We start from the raw sequence: 21,690 nt of genomic DNA on the forward strand, positions 1-21,690 counted from the left end.
CTGGAGTCATCTACTGTATCCAAGGTACCCTGACCAGCACTGGAGTCATCCACTGTATCCAAGGTACCCTGATCAGCACTGGAGTCATCCACTGCATCCGAGGTACCTTAGTTGATCAACGTCCATATACAAATGTACATGTATTTACATCCATGGAAAGTTCAACGAATTTGGCCCGCATGGGTTTCAAATAAAAAATTTAAACCTTATCTGCAACATCGATGTTCATTATTTTTCTATTCCGACTTTTATATACATGTAGGATAATTTATATATTTAAAGCCTGGATGTATTGCCATATGATTTGGCCTTATTTACTTTATGGAGAAAGACTGCAAGAACAAAACATTATAGTTAAAATCAAACCCCTAATCAGAACAAATCAACAACACAGAAATTGGATTATGTCGTTTTATTTATAAAACTTGATCAGATAATAAATAAACATGCAAAATGCTAACATATACAAGGGCAGATAACTTTAGATCTACAATGATTGATTGATTGGTATAACCAAAAGAGATACAGCACATAGCAAGCGTTTCTTCAATCAAACATATTTTAGGTCATCATGGATACAGACACATCACTGGTAACCATGGAAACGGAACATCACATCACCATGGGTACAGATACATTACTAATAACCATGGAAATGGAACATCACATCACCATGGGTACATATACATTACTAGAAACCATGGAAACGGAACATCACATCACCATGGGTACAAATACATTACTGGTAACCGTGGAATCTTGACATCATGTCACCATGGAAACACAGACACATCACTAGTAACCATGGAAACGGAACATCACATCACCATGGGTACAGATACATTACTGGTTACCATGGAATCTTGACATTATGTCACCATGGATACAGACACATCACTGGTAGCCATAGAAAGATGACAATATTGACCAGTGAAATTATATTATATGACCACTTGGCATCATCATATAGGAACTCTAGAGTCAGTCGGGAATATTGTCAAATGTTTGTATAATGACTGAATCTCCCATAATCACAGAAGCTTGTTACTAAATACAATCATACACAATACACATACATACATATAATGTACCATATGTAATATTTTATATGAACAGTGTTTCAGGATGGTGGAACAAAGCTCATGTGAATGCCTGGTCCCTCCTGACACCAAAAGAACTATCATTTGCTTGATGTCACCATGACAATTTCCTATTTGATATGGTTAAGACTAGCATACACTGACATTTTGTTGATTGTTTTAGGAGAATGGTGCATTAATAATATCAATGTACCTCTATCAGCATTTCCTGTCGGGTTAATGGTCAGTATCATCACTATCACCGTTATCATACCTAGAAAGGTATCCTATCACAAATGTAACAGGTTTGTACAAAAATAAAACTTGTCCTGTTTGACCTGAAAGACTATAGCTGTACAATACGTTAAATCTACAAAACTAAGCTCATAGCCACTGTTCTCTACCACAGAACGCCAGTGTTAACAATTCAAAGTTAATTCTGACCTCCGTTGACACCATTCCATGTTGTGTAACAGACCACATTATCAATTTTATATTAAAATATATGAAATATAGATGTCAGCATAGTGGATTTGTTTTACCATGCACTGTTAATATTGATTGTATCTTTATGGGAATTTCACTTTGATCTGTTCTGAAGGCTACGATATATAGACAACCTTGGCCAACATATGGGTACTTGAGAGCCAAACTCACATACTGTATTTGTCCATGAAGTAGATCCAGACAGGCTTCTATCATTGTCTGGAAAGTCATAGCTATAGTGCACTCCAGACAAGACAACATATCACATGTAGGTATATGCACATGCTTTTAAAAAGATCTTTAACAATATAATGCCACGAGGTTAACAAACTAATGACATCATCCAAACAATATACAGGTGTTGGGTACAGAAACACACAACATATACATTGTATTCAGACCAGCAATGATGTTACCATACATTTCACACGATTCAAACAGTTTTCTGATGAATTCTTCTGCTTTTGTTTTCTTTGTATTTTCCGAGAGGTGCAAACTCTTAAACTGGTAACATTTTCTTTCATAGTTTCAATGATATACAATGTAAAGATATATGTAACATTATTTGAATGAGTTTGATTTCTGTATTTCTGTTTAGAGAAAATTGGACCTCAGATATTAGAGAAAGATTGAGCAAAGGAGAAACAGAAATGAGAAAGATAACAAAGAGGTCAAAAAGTCATGGAGTTATAGGTCATAGAGAAGTAGACTAAGGATTGGAGGACTAAATATGTATCTGCTTACAACATAGAATAGAAGCAGATGATACATAGATATAAGTAACAAAGACGTACAGAATACTGGTCATGAGGGAAAGCATGAGACACATTGTCAGAATCCCACTCTGTTGTATCAAATCTGATAGAGCATCAAGGTATTCTGACCAAGGAACCAGCATACACACAACATATCAACACTGCTACCCAAATGTTCAATCATCATATGGGGACTGGAATATCTTTAATGAAATCCAATTTTCTGTTTATTCACAGAAAAAAAAAAAAAACAGTCTGTGTTATCTTTTTTCTGGTTCTGATATCAGAACCGGAGATTCTGTCAAATCATATGTCTGCAGTAGATATTGTCAGAATGTCCAATTCTGGTCTTAGCGCCAAAAGAAAACTAGGGCTACAAATATTGTTTTTAACAATATTTGTAGCCCTGTCAATGAATCAAGATAAATGAAATTTATGTTATATTATAATATCTCATGTGTACAACTCATATATTCAAACAATGTCATGTAGCCAATTCAATCCTATGATTCACATAATGATGCAACTTCCATATGTAGCTGTGTCCATTGTGTAACTGTAACACATGTGACTGTGTCAATCATGTAACTAGGTCAATCATACCAGCAATTGTTTCGTGTGTACTTGTATACAAACCAAACAGGTGAGTTTTGTGTACCTTGGTCCATTATCATCTATTCTGCCTTTACATATTACAGAGTTATCTCCCTTTTGGTTAGATAACCATTACAGAGTTATCTCCCTTGTGGTTAGATATCCATTACAGAGTTATCTCCCTTGTGGTTAGATATCCATTACAGAGTTATCTCCCTTGTGGTTAGATATCCATTACAGAGTTATCTCCCTTGTGGTTAGATATCCATTCTGACATCATTGTTTTGTGATAACTCTGTAATATGCAAATACAGAAGATTTAGGTATATATGTAACTACATCAATCTTATTATCATTAACATTAGTAACAATGTCAATATTGTTTCTCTTACATACCAGGGTTATTGTGAATTTTTTGTGTGTGTCTAACAAGGTCTACATGTAATTATCACATTTATGTCTGCCACAATGTACCTAGTCCAAAGGTGAACATTTCTCTAGTGAAATTAAAACAAATCAGAATATAACTCTGCCTATTGTGTTGCTGTCACAAATCCTAACAATCAATATCTTTGTTTTCAACAAAAATCGTATTTGTAAAAAGAAATATTCATTATCTCTTAAAAAACAACGTTATGAAATACAAATCTTACACAATGGAATACTTTACTCAACCTATAACAACCACACATACGCCAACATTCGAACAATGTTAAAAGGACAGAAAATAAACAAAAAATTTTCTTCATTCTTCAACTGAACTCTCTAATACTAATCAAAAGTTTGTCAACTTTTTTCTTTTTCTTAGTAACTTTTCAAATTGATTATTAAAACAACTATCTAATAATGATCAAATTAAGCACAGACAAGCATGTGACATCAACAGAAATGTGTAGCCTATCATACTGTGGGGGCTACACAGTAAAGATTGATACCAGGAATTGACAGATCTTGATTTCTTGTGTCTTTCTGTAGTAAAGAGGGGGAGTAACTCTGGACAGGAGTGGGAAAAAAAATACCTAGACCTACATCAACAAGTCATTGTATCAGTCTCACTGTCACGTCTCTTTACTCATTTATGATGTTTAACATGCATTGTTTTAATAAGATATTTATAGACCATTCAATAAAGATTTTTCAATAAAAACAGTTTTATAACTGATCTTTGCATTTTCATTTAGTTTGGCCCCTTTGTGAATTTACTATACCATTCCAATTAACTTTTCAATAATATCACTCCATGTATTATATAAAAAGATACTTAAAAGGCATATTTTCTTAATTGATACGCATGCATTTTTGATAGTCGTAGTTAAACTAAAATCATTCAGATACAACATATGATAGAAAAGTGAGTACAATCTATTTATTTAATAATCAAATTGGTTCCAGGCAATTTTTGTCTGGATTGTGAGTAATCAGGACTGTCGCCATTTGGATTATTGTTGGCTCACTGTACATGCCTTTAAATAAGAAACACTTCACATATTTCTGTTGTCTATAACAGTTTACCTTTAAATAAGAAACACTTTTCACATATTTCTGTTATCTATAGCAGTTTACCTTTAAATAAAAAACACTTTTCACATATTTCTGTTATCTATAGCAGTTTACCTTTAAATAAAAAACACTTTTCACATATTTCTGTTGTCTATAACAGTTTACCTTTAAATAAGAAACACTTTTCACATATTTCTGTTGTCTATAACAGTTTACCTTTAAATAAGAAACACTTTTCACATATTTCTGTTATCTATAACAGTTTACCTTTAAATAAAAAACACTTTTCACATATTTCTGTTGTCTATAACAGTTTACCTTTAAATAAGAAACACTTTTCACATATTTCTGTTGTCTATAACAGTTTACCTTTAAATAAAAAAACACTTTTCACATATTTCTGTTATCTATAGCAGTTTACCTTTAAATAAAAAAACTTTTCACATATTTCTGTTGTCTATAACAGTTTACCTTTAAATAAGAAACACTTTTCACATATTTCTGATATCTATAACAGTTTACCTTTAAATAAGAAACACTTTTCACATATTTCTGATATCTATAACAGTTTACCTTTATATTGGAAACACTTTTCACATATTTCTATTGTCTATAACAGTTTTTCACTAAATACCCAGATAAAATACATTCATAATTCTCCAGTATTAAGTTTTCAGAAAAAAAATCTCACCACTCACAGTTCAACTCCACCTCTGTCAGATATACTACCACAAAAATTTTGTGTGATATGAAATACTGAAGAAGTAAGCATCAGGTACATTTACTTTGAATACTTTCTCTAACAGAACCTTCACCCAGATATGATTGTCTGGGCATTAGTTCACATTCTTTAAAACTAGACATGTCCAAAATAGGTTTGTGACTGAAATTCATTGCAAAGAATTATAAAAGATGACCATTTGGCATCAATGTTCAACTTTAAAACCAGACCGACTGGTAGGTGAAGTGCAGATTTGATCAAGGGTGATCATCCAACAAGGGGGAAAGTTTCCTTTCTCATGTAATATCAGGAAAAGCAGTATTTCAATATAAAACACTTACTATCAATTATAACAGTAAAACCATACACACAGATTTATAGATATAACCTGTCTTATAGGTCATATCTCATTACATATTACTTATGTAATAAATTGTAATCATATTCACAGTTATCAATTTAAAATCACATTATATGGAAATTAGTTCCTAACACAAAGCGTATCACATTTGACTAACACAATATCAGTAACAGTTAAAACGTAGCCATCACTACTAGGACAATCTCTACCAGATATTACTCCCTCCATTTAAACCACTCTATTTAAATGTACAGAACATTTCCCATCTATGATCCATATTTTCAGCATAATCACAAACACATTGTACATAAGTTCGCCATCAGGGGCTCTAACTGAGAATCGTGCTTTCATCATCTTCCCTAGCTAAGGCTTCCGATTACTTTACACTCCACATACATAATCAGAAGCCTTAGCTAGCGAAGATGATGAAAGCATGATTCTCACTTTTTTTCATATACAGTGGAAACACAAACATAATTTCAAATTGGTTATACATTGTACATTTGTATTGAAACACTGCTTAATTTAAAATGAATTATTCCTGATTGAATGTAGTATTTGTCTTTTTACTTTGGTTACATTGAAATCTTGATAATTTGTAAAGATTTCCCATTTCCCAAAGACTTCAATTTAAACCAGTTCAACTGTATGTTTTACGGTAGTCATTTTTGATACAATCATTCACGTAGCATATGAATTTGAGTTTGATCTCTCACACTAACACCTGTATCTCATTAAAATAAAGTGGTTTATAGTGCCTTGTTACCTTCTGTAACATTAGTTTTCATACATAATCAATTGAATTATTTCTTTGAAAAAAAAAAAAATCCAATGGGTAATGTAATTATTTCCAAGTCTTTTGTTCCCTAAAGCATGATCACATGTTGGATGTTGTTTTGGTTCCTACTGTAAGCCAATGATGAATGTTGTGTGATGGATGTTGTATTGATATGTAAAACTGGACACTTTTACACTCACATTTTCCCATAGTAATATTGTAACAACACATCATAAGAATCGCTAGTTTGGACAAAATTGCAAATTAATCACGAATTCAGTGGTTATATATTACACCAGCTTAGTAGGAAAACTTTGCATGTGAATATGATCTTGTCGTAAGCAACAGACTTGATATATAACCAGCGAAGCTTGTCCAATTTCGTGACATCACCAACCATATTGATGGCCCCGGGCTGTCCACCCCGACTCGACATCAACTTCAGCTCTAGGAGCGATCAGGATACTTGCAAGAAATTCCAAAATTTTCCAGACAACTCTCTGCTAGTACAGTGTAGATATATAGATGTTTGAATTTCTTTTGTTGTCCTCAATGCTACATCTGCAAGTGTCTACTACACCTGTACCAGCTAACGAGTTTGTCATACCTTGCATTTGTCTCTGTCCTAAGGTCATTTCAAGGTTATCCCTTGGGTCGGTGTCGTCAGAGAATCACACAACACTTGCAGTATCGTTGCCGACCATTTCCAACTGATGGTGGTGGGGTCACTGGTGCAAAGTACGCATGTACTTTGATGTTTGGTAACCTTGTCTGCAAAACAATAATCAATGGAATTTTTACCTGTTCCAGACATACATAGATTATACACCTATGAAATAATCTTTTGATCCCAAAACCAGTCACATAGATATCTGAGTAAAACATTTGAACTGTAGCAGTATAAGAATTAGAACACAATTGAGGAACAAAACCTTTTCTTTCTATGGGCCAAGTATCTAATGTTTTAATTTATTGACCAAAAAAGATGGATAACCAAATCTTTCCATTGTTCAAAACTATCAATTTCATAAAACATCACTATCAACTGTAAAAACAAATATCCCCCTTACCTTTTCATGATTGCAGAATGGTAACCAGTAGTTAATTTTATTCTTACCGTAATCTTTCTGTATTTTTTACAAATATTTCAAGATACAGGTTAATTAAACATGGATATATCTGCAAGTGTTTAAATTTCATGATTTGCAAGTGTACATGTTTAGTGGCGTAACACAAGATAAATACACAAAATATTATGCATGGAGTAAAAAGTCCTCTGCACAATAAGCCAAACTTAATCCCTTGAGTTCTACATAAGAACATTTAGAGAAACAGTCATAACCAGAACTATCTACAAATTTATATATATACTTATGCCTATAAGAATGACTTACTCGGAGTCTACGGATACCGGCGCGCGTGATCAGCTGACAATCATACAGCTCAATACGCTCCAGTCCCTGGCAGCCCATCAAGTGTTCTAGTGATGCGTCTGTTATGAGTGGGCAGTTGTCTAGCTCTAGAATGTGGAGATACTCCGTGGCACATGTCCCTGTCCCAATGTGACGGATCCCTTCGTCTGTAATCAGCTCGCAGTGAGACAGACTCTGGAACATCAAAATATACACAGCCTTTAATATTAGTAGAGAGGGCCTCAAGTCTTTCATAGATCATCATTATAATTCTACATCACTTTTTGAGATATTATATATATACTAAACATTGTATTATTTTTAGGACAATTTATTATGATTTTTGTGCTGATCATGAAACATACAAAACCTTAAGAAGTTTTAATTCACATTAACCGTACTTAACACTGCTCTGAATTTGAGATATCATATAATAAACTACCCAATGCACTGATTTTAGATATCATATTTACCAATGTGCTGATTTTAGATATAATACTTAACAATACACTGATATTAAGATATTATACTTACCAATGCGCTGATTTTGGGACAGTAGTTGGACAGGTAATTCAGTGTAGAGTCTGTAATCTATAAGCAAACAGGATCAGTGGGACTAACTGATACAACACACATACCGGCTACTAGTTCTTGATAAAATTCAGGATACAAAAGTTCACGATCTGCATAGATGTGTAAACAGACCAGAAAACATGGCCACAAACTCCTCCTACGAGAGGTAAAGGCAGAACACATTTACAAAGTGATTTACAGATGCTGTATTAATCACATGTGAATAGCATATTACTTTCAATATTGCACATTATTTATATTAGTTCTGTATTTTTCATAAATTATTTTTTCTTGAAGACTTCATTATTATTTCAGTGAACGCTTTGACTTACTTGTATACATTCTTCCAAGTCCATCTTTTCTAAACTATTGCAATTCTGAAAAAAAAACATAATAAAATCACAGAGAAGTGTCTAAGAACTTCAGAATACTATATCTTAACTCTCAGTTCAGACACATTCTTTGTTCTACAGGTTTGTTTTCTTATTCCAAATGCCAACTTGCAGATTAATCTGAGTTGTCTCCCTTTATAGCATGTGTAATCTTACAGTGAGTTATCTACCCCAAGTGAAACACAATTCTACAGGTATCATGTATGCTTATCAATGCTTCCTTATAGGTGATGACAATTACTTTTTACTTCTATAAACATCTGTCTATGAGCTTTCATGGTTATGCCTAAAAGCAAGTCTTTAAAATCTAATTTTCTGAACACCACATCTAGACAAACACAAGACTTACCTTGGCCAGAGCCTGGAAACCATTGTCTGTGAAGTGGGAACAACATGCTACCTCCAATGTCCTGTAAACAACCAAGGGAACTCTAAATACTATGGCAATAAAACACACTGACAGATAACTACTGCCGGATAAACTTGTGCTTTATTCGTCAATACAAGATGCTTTATCTACCAATACAATCACACAAATTTGTTCCACATCTAACGGAACATTTTCTAAAAATCTTCTGGTGAATGAAACGTCATTCAGTCCTGCTAAAAAATGACGTCTCATCACAAAGATGTCAATTTTACGATATCAAAAATCTTGACACTGAAATTTGAGATGACTTGGCAAAGCCTCGTCATCTTGGCTTTTCTAAGTCTTGCACCAAAATAAACTTTGTATTGTAAGATACTAACCGTGTATTCTCTATATACCTGGATAGGATCATAGATTTACCAGAGTTCTTATTCGTATGTAAATAAAGTGCATGTCAGTTTTGATAAAGAATTTTTGGTACTCTGACTGAAAAAATCTTCAAGACTCTTTAATATCCATAGGAATATCTCAACCTGAGTCAATTATATGGGGTGGTCAACTGTTTATGCAACAAGACAAGCTCTTAACACTAGTACAATTATTAATATATCCTTATGTTATAATGTTATATTTATATTATATATTATTATAGTTACTGTCCAGTCTCATTAGCCACAGACAGATGATATATAAGAGCAGACATTATTATAAATACCTTAGGTTGTGACAGCCCTGACCAAGGGAGACCAGTGCCGCGTCAGTTAACCTTAGACAGTTAGATATACATAGAAACAGAAGTTGATGACAGTGATCCCCTATCTCCTGTATAGCCTCATCTGTTATATTCTGGAAACATTAAAAAGTTAATCAGCACATCTTATACAAATGAATACTGGTAAGGTTTTGAAGATGATCTATTTAAGATCACTGTACATGTATCTAAATTAGTGAACGTGTGTCTAAATCATCCAAAGGGATGTATACATATTAATGCAATCTTTGAACAATCCCATACAGAGACTACTTTTAAATTAGCAAAAACACAATTTTCAGAATCATTCTCAGAATAGCATGGCATAGTCAAAACACTGATAATGTACAGGTCTGTGTTGATTCAACACTTGGTGTACTATAAAAGTTAAAAGTTAAAAGTGAAAAGATATCAAAGTACTTTAAAGAGATAATGTATTTATCCATACATCTGTCTACACTTGAAATGGATGAAGGTTTATTTGACAGTTTTCAAGTATATGCATATTAAGAGATTTAATACAAAGTACTTAGCTCTGTTCGTAAACACATTATCTTGAGCATGTATCTAATTTACTTACTGAACAACTATGAAGATTGATTTTTTTCAGGTTTTTACAATTCCTTGCTATATGGGAGATTCCAACATCTGTCACCTGGAAAAAAATTGAAACTTGATGTTATATCCATGAAATGATATCAATAATCAAGTCATGATCAGTAAAGAATTCAAAATTAAACAATGAACCTATCCATTATTTGTAATATTTCATTCAGAGCACTACTAAATTTTCCATGTACAGTTATCTGCAAATTGTACATAAAAGGGGGCGATCACAACATATAATTCATATGTCAGCATCACTGTTCAGATTTTCAGAACTTGTTCCATGAACCACTATCAACATCCTTTTTATCAAAAAACTAGAGAACCTTTACAGCTATAAATGGGACACATAGTCTTGTATTTGTGAACTAACAATTGTTGTTTTGTAACAATGGGACAATCAATTACAAACACAGATCATACACAATATGTGTAGCCTTTCAATCCAAAGGTTCATGTAATAGTGTAAAGGAAAACAGTGTTGAAAATAACACACCCAGCAGCATATTCTCATTTCATATTCCCATGTTATTATGAAATATCACCTTTGAGTACCTAATATCAAAATGCTATAACCATTTCTGAGTGACTTACGAATTCGCAACAGTCAAACATTTATAGTGGAGATACATATTTCTACTGGTACCAACATTTTACAAGTTCTCAATAACAGAAGTTCAAACTGTGAAGATGTACAAAGGTGAGGTTGTAAACACCTGTGGAATATTGTATCATTTTTATCTGGAATACCTGGATACCAACACCTACCTGTGGTAAACCTTTGCCTATGAAGGTGTGCAATACTGTACAGCCCTTAGCCAGAGCCTCAATTCCATCATTCGTGACCTCTCTACACCAGGACAAATTGATGATGTTCAAATTGTGACAGCCATCACTGAAACAGGAAACATAATAAATCACTGATCTGTTTGATACCGGGGGACTAATTCACATACCATGTGATACCTGATAAAGTTTGTGCAGAGCTATTGTTACTATTAGTGACAGAATGACGTAAACAGACAATATCAGACTAACATCATTTCAGCAGGAAGATTACAGAGAATTACAATCCATCACAACTGGAGATACTAATACCACACAAACATTATGGGTTATCACATCATACACAAATAAGACCTTTTGTACAGATGTTGAGATTAAAGCATCTGTGTAAATATTTATGTGGAGATTGAAGAGTTTATATGTTACCCACACCCTCCCTCTACAAAATGTCCAAGAGCTGGATTGTTGACCTATATTTACACTTGCTAGGCTTGGTCACTATACTCTAATACTAGCCGATTTTGTTTACCATAACTGCATGGTAACATTGAACTTTGAACTTGCGTATGAAAATGTTCTGTGCAACGTAAAAGGACTACTTTAAAAAAAAAGAAACACATGGCTTTGTTTACATTTTGACGCAACATTACGTGTATATTGTTGTTTTTCAAAGAATTTTGGAAAAATCTAAACAATATATACATGTATTATATTTATATATGATTCAAACAATTTTTAAATTAACAATTGTATAAAGAAACGGAAAAATATCCCGACCGGGCCGACGTGCTTTCATTTTTGTAAAAAATGATGGGTGTCAAATGTAAACATTACCTATGTGCCTATGTTCGTCCTACGATCGAGTCTTTGGGGTGGACGGGCGTGAGACCCTCTGATAGAGCTGAGGTCAGTTATAAACATATCCTCTTGTCTTTGTTCTTTGAGAATTTAATCATGTGTATTATAAAACATGCACCGCTAGTAATCCACGTGTTGACAGTTACGCGTCACCACAAATAAATACAAGTGAAGTTGTTCCATAGATGGCGATGGATCTAAGTGTAGATTATATAATCACATGGCTCCGAAGGATGTAATATCGTCAAGTCAGACGACAATCTCAAACAAATTTAGCTACTTGAACACTGGTGTTTTGACAACTTCGGAAAACTCCAGTGTGTATGCGTGCGTCAGCCTCGCCTCGCTGCACAATAACGGTCACCGAGTTCATACTTGTGGCCGTGAACAAATACTTTATGTTATTACGCTATATATGAACTTTAAGCAAAATTGAATACCTATTTAAAGTTCTGACCTGATTAAATAAAATTATCTCTGAAATTTACTTTGTTTGTCATGTTTATTTTACACTAAAATATTGAACTTTTTTGTCGTCGCGGATGAATAATTCTACCTTACGTGAAGCGTCATCATTCGCTGTTCAATTGAGTAAGCTCCTCCCACTTTTGACCGACTTTTATTGAATAATTACGTCACTTTCAAATGACAATTTTATTGCATAAAATATTAATAAAAAGTCGTGTGAGTGTAAATATAGGGATTGGATTTCGTTTTTATGTTAACCATGCTTGTATGGAGCAATTCCTCTAAGAATATAACGCGCCCCATAGAATATATTCTTAGAGGAATTGCTCCATACAAGCATGGTTAACATAAAAACGAAATCCAATCCCTATTTAAACTTGACTAATGGTCAACATCATAACTCAGATATCTATTTACAAAATGGTCTCCACATCACTTCACAATACTACTTTAAACAAGAGGCCCATGGGCCTTAACGGTCACCTGAGTTAGAATATATAATGAAACAAATAATAAAACAAACACTATATGCTCTATTGCTGGGCCTTGAAGTTGGTCAGTGATTTATAAATTTGACCTTTTTAGACTATGAAGAGTATTTGCTTCCATCAAACCTGTGAACTTAGAGGTATTTTTTGAAATTTTAATCAATTTGACCCTGTTTGGTCCTGCCCCTCTGGTCCCCCAGGGGGTCATCAAGGACGGATATGGATGTTAAAATGCTATATCTTAGGCTAATAATTCTAATCAAGTTTGACTAATTTCCTACGAAAATTGGGCAAATAATGTTCACAAATATGTTTTTCCTATATAAACTAAAAAAAACTTGGCCCTCCCCAGGGGGTAACGTAAGACCCCAAGGTCATATAATTCACAGTTTTTATAAAACACCTGAAGACCTTTCCATCTATAATTATTTGATTCTACTATATCCAGAATTTTAGAAGATTTTTGAAGTTTTAGCCTATTTGACCCTTTTTTGGCCCCGCCCCTCTGCCCCCAGGGGGTCGGCCTGGACCAATATGGATATGATATTAAAATGCTATCTCAGGCTAATAATTCTAACCAAGTTTGACTCGTTTCAAATGAAAATTGAGCAAAAAATGCTCATAAATGTTTTCCCTATATAAACTATAGTAAACTTGACCCCCTCCCCAGGGGGAAATGTGAGACCCCAGGGTCACATAATTCACAATTTTTGTAAAGGACCTTAGGACCTTTCTATTTATGAAAAGTATTTGTTTCTACCATTTCCAGAATTTCAGAAGAAGATTTTTGAAGTTTTAGCCTATTTGACCCTTTTTTAGCCCCGCCCCTCTGCCCCCAGGGGGTCGGCCAGAACCAATGTGGATATGATATTAAAATGCTATCTCAGGCTAATAATTTTAACCAAGTTTGACTCGTTTCCAATGAAAATTGAGCAAAAAATGCTCATAAATGTGTTTTCCCTATATAAACTATAGTAAACTTGACCCCCTCCCCAGGGGGAAACGTGAGACCCCAGGGTCATATAATTCACAATTTTTGTAAAGGACCTTAAGACCTTTCTATTTATGAAAAGTATTTGATTTTACCATTTCCAGAATTTCAGAAGAAGATTTTTGAAGTTTTAGCCTATTTGACCCCTTTTGACCCCGCCCCTAAGGCCCCTGGGGGTCAGTCATAGAAAATTTGTTAATAGGATTAAATGGCCATCTCATACTGATAATTCTGACAACATTTGACTCATTTCCTATTACAAATGACCAAATAATGCGCAAAAAAGTGTTTTCTCAATATAAAGTATAGTAAACTTAACCCCCTCCCCAGGGGGAAACTAGAGACCCCAGGGTCATATAATTCACAATTTTTGTAAAGGACCTTAAGACCTTTCTATCTATGAAGAGTATTTGATTCTACCACATCTGTGAGTAGAGAAGAAGATTTTTGAAATTTTACTCAATTTTACCCCTTTTGGCCCCTCCCACAGCCCCCTGGGGGGTGGGGACCATATAATTCACAATTTTGATTGGCCTTATGCCTTAGAAGGTTTGTGCAAAATTTCATTGAAATTGCTTCAGCAGTTTTGGAGAAGAAGTCGAAAATGTAAATTGTTTAAGGACATACGACGCACGACGGACGACGCACGACGCACGACGACGGACAAAAGGCCATTAGAATAGGTCACTTGAGACTTCGTCTCAGGTGACCTAAAAAAAAGGATTATAATGAATATATAACAATCTTCTAAGCCATGCAGTCATAACTTCACACGACACAATTTTGCTGACAAATAACCTTGAACTTTGACCTCTTACCTGACAGCCTTGAGAGCAGAGTTTGTGATCTGGGGACATGAGCTGATGTCCAGTCTATGTAACTTGTGGCTATACTTTCCTAGGTTTTCACAAGTCCTGTAGGAAACGAAATCTCCCATCAATGTACAGTCTAATGGGATAACGTACAAGAGTGCTAATAATACCAAATACAGCGAGTAAAACATGGAATAGTGGCTCTCATAACTACTTGTAGCTTCAATGGAGATTTAAAGTGAACAGTCGGGCAAGGATGGCTAAAGTCGGTAAAAATGGTGTGAATGTATCCAGTATAATTTCTTATGAAATGGAAAAATAAAATCTCTCGTCAAAATCTGTCTGCGTACGAAGAAATTAATTTAAAGTATGGGAATTCTAAAACGTCCTCCCGGCTCACTATGTCAGTGGTTACATTTCCACACAGCCTCGCTTTCAATGCTTTCAACTTTTCTTTACTTTAATGGTCAGAACTGGGAAACTAAGCAGAACTTGACCATCGTATTAATATGTGAGAATTTTTGGAAGGCCAATGAATGCATTTAGACTGGTTTTCTTTGCCCGACTATTCACTTTAACAGAAATGGAGTAACCTTCCCTAATAGAAGTGGGTTACATGTGCATGTAATCTGCAATTGAAGGTTATAGTTCAATCTTTTCATTGGAAATTTATATACAGCTATACACTTTCATTGTGTAACTTGTGGAAGAATCTGTCATCAATTAAAACACCATTTCCTATTATCGTTAACCTTTATTTAAACTACTAGATTCTTTGAAACTTGAATGACAATTCTAGTCTTTGCCCTGAACATGTATGTTGAACTTTGGATACGTACAAGTCTGTGATCTCCTTACAGTTGTTGAGATTCAGTTCCTCTATATTTCTACACTGCTGAGCAAATGTCCTGGAAGAAAAATATATTAGATATGAATAAATGAAGATGTAAATATATAGCCTAGGAATTGAGTCAAAGCATAAGAAACATATTGACATGAATTAGGGGTGTTCCGATTTTAATTTCGTGGAGTATAGTTGGTTTGGAGTGTTTGACTAAATAATCGAGTAAGAAATCTGTAATTGAGTTTTATCAGAATAGTCTGACATCATGACAAACGAAAGAGAATAGTTAGCCGATCAGTAAAACAGAAAAGAAATGTCATAAAAACTTGTTGCAACCAATTCCTTGTGTGTGTTATTGCTCATATCATTTCAAATATAAACTGTCTAAATGAATTGAAGAGAGCATAAGCACTACGTAAGTAATGTAAACATTCACAGGAGTATGATTTTATTTGTGAAAACATAAGCAACCCGAGAGCGTGTCAACATGTGAGTCTGTAGAAGAAAGTTTGTACGAAAAGACTTGTTTATACACCAAAGAAAAATAGAATTTATTCTAATTGATGATCGATCGCCTGATTGGTTACACAAAATTGATGATCGATCATAAAATTTTACCCGAATCCCAATACTAACAACAATATACCCTTCATATGAAATATTTCCAGAGAATTCATAAGATAATGATAATGACCTTCTGGTTTCCAATTTTTTTTATTTTTAGAGTCATTTTTATGGGGCAAATAACATTACCACTCAAACTAATTATAAATGTATAAGAGAGACAAAAATTATTCAAATCATACTTACTTTATGTTTCCATGTTGATTTATTTTCAGGCTTTTGCTCTACCAATTATTTTATTACCTCTTTCCCTACTCATAGTACTTTTAAAAAGAATTTAGATAAAACTCAAACACACTCTAATAGTAATGCTGTTAACTTCACCTCTAATAATTTAAGAAAACTTAATATAATACGATGTCAATTATGTATTAATGGAAGCAATCTAAACTTTGACAAATATAAAGACCACCTTATTGAAGACCCTGCTTGTTCCTGTGGCGCTGCTTGTGAAAATGCTGACCATTATTTTTTCTTCTGTGCTCTTTTTACTGACTCCAGACACTCTATTGTTGACATTGCTAATCACTTAAATCATATCTCTTCTAAACTATTGACATCTGGTGATATCCAATTAACTATTCACGAAAATCAATTCATCCTTTCTAATGTGAATAATTATATCTATGCCACTAAAAGATTCAATTAATCCTAGCTATCCTGTTAAATTTGTTATTTTGTTATATACTTAAAATAAATATACTTATTTATGAATATCGTATGCTAATCTTCTTGATGTAATTTAAACTTTTATCATTAATCCATGAATCTGAGTAAGGCTACACTATGTGTAAGTGTGTGTATGTGTGAGAGTGTGTGTAAGTGTGTGTATGTGTGAGAGTGTGTGTAAGTGTGTGTATGTGTGAGAGTGTGTGTAAGTGTGTGTATGTGTGAGAGAGAGGGGTATGTATGGGATTGTTTACATGTATATATTCATTTACAATAATCCTATAATATTGTCCATCTATGTATGTAAATAACCTCCAGGTGCCACAAGACTTATATAGGCTTGCCTGTTGTCTGATCCCTTTGTTACTAATAAAATATGTTGAAATCTAAATCTACCAATTGGAGATGAGACCATTTTTTCTTATTTATAAAACCTGTCAATTTGGGAATTTGACTAGAATTATTTTTAGTAGAAAGGACATCAATAATCTGCGTTAAAAAGCCCCATTTTCAGTACATTCCACACTCCAATACCTGTCCAAATGATATTACCTTAGTGCAGCATCTGTGATGCTCTGACATCCACGAAGACTCAATGACTTCAGAAATCCTCCACAGCGCTTAGATATATTTTCGACCACCAAACCCTAAAAACAATGCAAGTGAATAGATTTCATTATAAAACAAATAGATTGCATTATAAAACAATCTCTGTATGTTTCTTTATTGGATTTGTACTGCTTGTGCTGAATTGGTATGGAACCATCTAATGAAGCGCTCCAATAGATTGGCACCCATATGAAAATGATAGTTCAAAAGTATTTCCAATCTCATCAATAAAAATCCATAATCCATACAATTTCATCAAATTTGAATATTGTTTGTGTTATTTTCAATGATGTCAAGTTCATTATCAAAGTTTATTAAAACATTAAATAAATGCAAACTTTGACAATACAACAAAACAACTACATACCACAATATCTCTCTGGAACTCAAACAAGTCCACTCTCTGCCAATTACTGCCATCCAGAGCAAGGACATTCCAAAACTGTCATAAACAACACACCTTATAATTGTTTGATCTTCATTAGATACGCAGGTTTCAGGATCCCAAAACTAGATTGGTAAAGCGTAATTTACTGTCGATTAGTCCCACCTTCTGATGATTGTGACGTCACAAAGTTCACCTCAAAACATGATGTCAAAATCACTGGAAGGTGCGACTAATCAATGGTAAACTGAAATTTACCCACTTCGTTTGAGATCTCGAAAGCCCTATATATTATAGCAAGGTTTTAACTTCAAATGCATGTATTACAATGTATCTCATTACCATTAGACTAGCGAACAGTTAATTGATGGATACATGCAAACCATGGTTATAATACACTTAATTAAACACAATTTTATGAAAGAATACATTTTAAATGCTATGTATCATCATTGCATTATATTGGTGATAATACACATTTCTGTTCAATACAAAACAACAGCTTGAAAATGTTATTACTTACAGTCAATACATCAAAGTCATTTTGACCCTTACTTTGAATATATTAATATGTATGTAATGTTGATCCCTTACCCTTGCTACCTGGGCACAGCGACATAATGACACAACATCTAGAAATGAAAATATCCTGAAAGAAAAATAAACATGGGATCACGCATCAATTGCAGTTTAATTTTGATATTTCTATAGAAATACTGTGTTCAAAGTGATTCAATATTTCCAGATCAAATTTGGTTAAGCATTTAATTCTATCATTTATTTACAGTCAAAATATAACTTAATTGATATTTGTAATCTATATCAGTAATTAATGTAACAGCGGTGTTGATTTAATTTAACTGATTGACCTATTTATCTGCCACATACCTTAAAATATGCAAGTACTTAGGTGATTAGAGAAAAAGAAATATCAAAGGTGGCAGGGTCAATTACAGCAGGCAGAAAGTACCTCTTTAGGTCTGCATTTTATTTGACGACCGTTTTTGTGCTTACTGAAATTAGGCCAGGGCCCATGACTTCATCAGGTCAAATTACAGATCTATTAGTATGTCTACTCCTAAAGTACAAAGATTGAATTGTTATATTTGTTTATTTTATACCAGTTACCTCAATAATAACTCCTTGGGTAGCTTTTTATTTATTGTAGCATCATCATCTGTGATAGGTGTGACTGGTATGGACTGAAAAAAAAATCAACACATAGTTATCCACAAGCTTAAGTATCAGTGAGAGTTATCATAGTTACGGGGCTAGATATTTATGGTAAGTGAATTGCTTTCGGTAAATACGATGGATGTACAAAAAACAATGTATACATATAAGAGTTAACAGAACACAACATCCGCATCATATTATAACCCAAAAGGCAATGTCTGCAGAACAATAGAAGCTGGAAAGGCTAATATTAACTGTAAGTTTAGCATCAAATTCTCCGCCTTATATATAGGGTACGTATTAGCATGCTGTTCGCAGACCCGTAAATATTTCCACTTTAATCACTTTTATTTTTTTTTGTTTCTGGTACATGGCAATTGATGATCATCAAAGTTTTATCATATGCATAGATCTAAAATCAAAACAATTAATTTTCATTGTAAAAGTTAATTATGTATATATGTTGATTTGATCTGTATATTAGTTCACCATTGCTTTAGATGCTAGGCTTATAGCCCTATTACAAGAATTTTCAACCTCTTTATGCCGAATGACATTATGGACAGCAGTCTTTAGATATTACTGTTTTATTTTCCAATGAAATATGAATTAATATTTTAAAGAAATCCATTTAATGTAATACAAAGGTTGGTGTACATATTTTATTTCATCCATAGAGAAAAACTATTTTTAATTTTATTAAACTTTCCTAGCAAAGAACATTGACATCCCTTGACTATTTCTAGATCTCTTGGAATAATTAGCAGTAATTAATTAAAACATTAATGTAACATAATCTGTTCTTATTACCCTTAGACATAATGTGAATTTCAGAACTACAAAGAAACGTTGATGGGTAATTTACGAAAAAAATATCAATATCTGAATTTCCGTCAATTATAATCTCTCTCTTTGTTATGGCCATGCCATGTGCCTATGTACACAATAGGCTTATTACAGAACTTGTGCCGTTTAGTATGCGCAAGAACAAACTCATTTCGATAGATTGATTTGAAAATAATACGGAAATTAAATCAGCAGTAGTATGCCACCTTGTCTAAAAATTATTGCTCTTATATGTGAAGAGACACAAAACGATGTAGACTGCCTGCTAACTGGCATCTTCCTGTCAAAATGCCTCCAGCCGATCAGCTGAGAGAGATGACAGCCGAAAGGAAGAAAATAACAACACTGGTTCCCTGGCTTTATGCCGTTAATGCGAGTGATTTTGTGCTGAAAAACTCACCTCTGATCTGCTATGGTTGTGATGATTGAAATTGTTGTAATGATTCATACCGATAATGCATCTAGACGTCGAATGTCGTCAATTTTCACTCAGAATCAATTCATTGAACAAAAGAAAAATAATAACACGAATGGCCATCCCTGCTAGCTGAGTAAACCCGCATCTGATTGGTCAATTGTTGTGACGTAATTTCTTGCCCTTGACAGGTACGCGAAATTAACGGTCTCATCTAAGATGATTCACACTAATAAATTAGTGCATTTATTACTTTCTACAATCACTTGCGTGTTTGTAAAACTTTGCAATCGATAGAGGAGAGAGCAAAACATGTCTACGAAAATAAAGATTCGCCAATCTATTTGTTGACATCATGTTCTCAGCCAATGAAAGCAATGGTTACAAACGGGATACTTGCACTGCCAATGTTTTGGTTTTGTATGACGTCATTTGACTCCTCCATTCGGGTATCATCGGCAACATCATGTTACCAAAAGTTGAAAATAAGTCCCAGTCCAAATGCATGATACGTTAAAATAAAAATAAAAATGTGTAATTTATTATCTTTTTTTTTATCTTTTTTTTTCAAAATAGAAATACCTTTTTCTTTCACCATGAATATAATATCAACATTTCTATTGATCATGAATATCATCAAATTTTTTTCCCAATCTCTCTATGTTAGCTGCCAAATTTTAGGCCCAAAATGATATCAATAATTCGAAATATGGTTTAGTTGGAAAACTTCAATTTTGTTAAAATATTGTGTCAGTAATTGAATTAAACTAATGATGTTTGTGTAGAATTTGTTGATAGCCATAGGCAGGTGGCTGGGAAGGGACATATAATATATGTATATAAGTTACATAACTTGCGTGCGAACGCAATGGGGCACTAAATATTGCGTGCGAACGCAAAACAATGTTGGGTTTCAACGTGCGTACGAACGCATCTATTGCGTGTGAAATCAATAACTATTGCGTGTGAACGCAATACTATTGTTCTAACCACGAAGTTACCCGCCAGTCGGGAGTACGGGACCACTAGCTAGTACAGTACTGACGGTACCCGACAGTCGGGAGTACGGGACCACTAGCTAGTACAGTACTGACGGTACCCGACAGAAGGGAGTACGGGACCACTATAGTACTGAGCCTCTGTCGACATTACCTGACAGTCGGGAGAATGTGACCACTAACTAGTACTGACGACATCACCCGACAATCGAATATGGGACCATTAGTTCTGCCTGTACCCGACAATCGTGAGCACGGGACCACTAGTACTGACGGTACCCGACAGTCGGGAGCACGGGACCTCTAGTACTGACGGTACCCGACAGTCGGGAGCACGGGACCA

General features: G+C 34.0%; 1 protein-coding gene across 2 annotated transcripts; it reads right to left on the minus strand.

Moving 5' to 3' along the window:
- Nucleotides 1-397: 397 nt before the first annotated feature.
- Nucleotides 398-20,513, minus strand: LOC138320766 (F-box/LRR-repeat protein 2-like). Of its 2 annotated transcripts, XR_011208243.1 has the most exons (16): nt 20,335-20,513; nt 19,041-19,114; nt 18,507-18,561; nt 17,895-17,969; nt 17,471-17,565; nt 15,621-15,689; nt 14,788-14,883; nt 11,147-11,273; nt 10,353-10,427; nt 9,737-9,867; nt 9,001-9,061; nt 8,592-8,636; nt 8,221-8,277; nt 7,669-7,881; nt 4,886-7,045; nt 398-4,783 (listed from the first exon to the last, which is right to left on the minus strand). XR_011208243.1 is itself a non-coding variant. In XM_069263965.1 (15 exons), the coding sequence occupies exons 1-15, from the start codon at nt 20,380-20,382 to the stop codon at nt 6,938-6,940; spliced, it is 1,329 nt and encodes a 442-aa protein (XP_069120066.1). In that variant the 5' UTR covers nt 20,383-20,513; the 3' UTR covers nt 398-6,937. The 2 variants fall into 2 exon arrangements, 1 of the variants encoding a protein (XP_069120066.1); XM_069263965.1 differs by having other exon boundaries at nt 398-7,045.
- Nucleotides 20,514-21,690: the final 1,177 nt, after the last annotated feature.

Source organism: Argopecten irradians, chromosome 4 (genome assembly GCF_041381155.1).
Source record: "Argopecten irradians isolate NY chromosome 4, Ai_NY, whole genome shotgun sequence".
In the NCBI taxonomy this organism is placed as follows: Eukaryota; Metazoa; Mollusca; class Bivalvia; order Pectinida; family Pectinidae; genus Argopecten; species Argopecten irradians.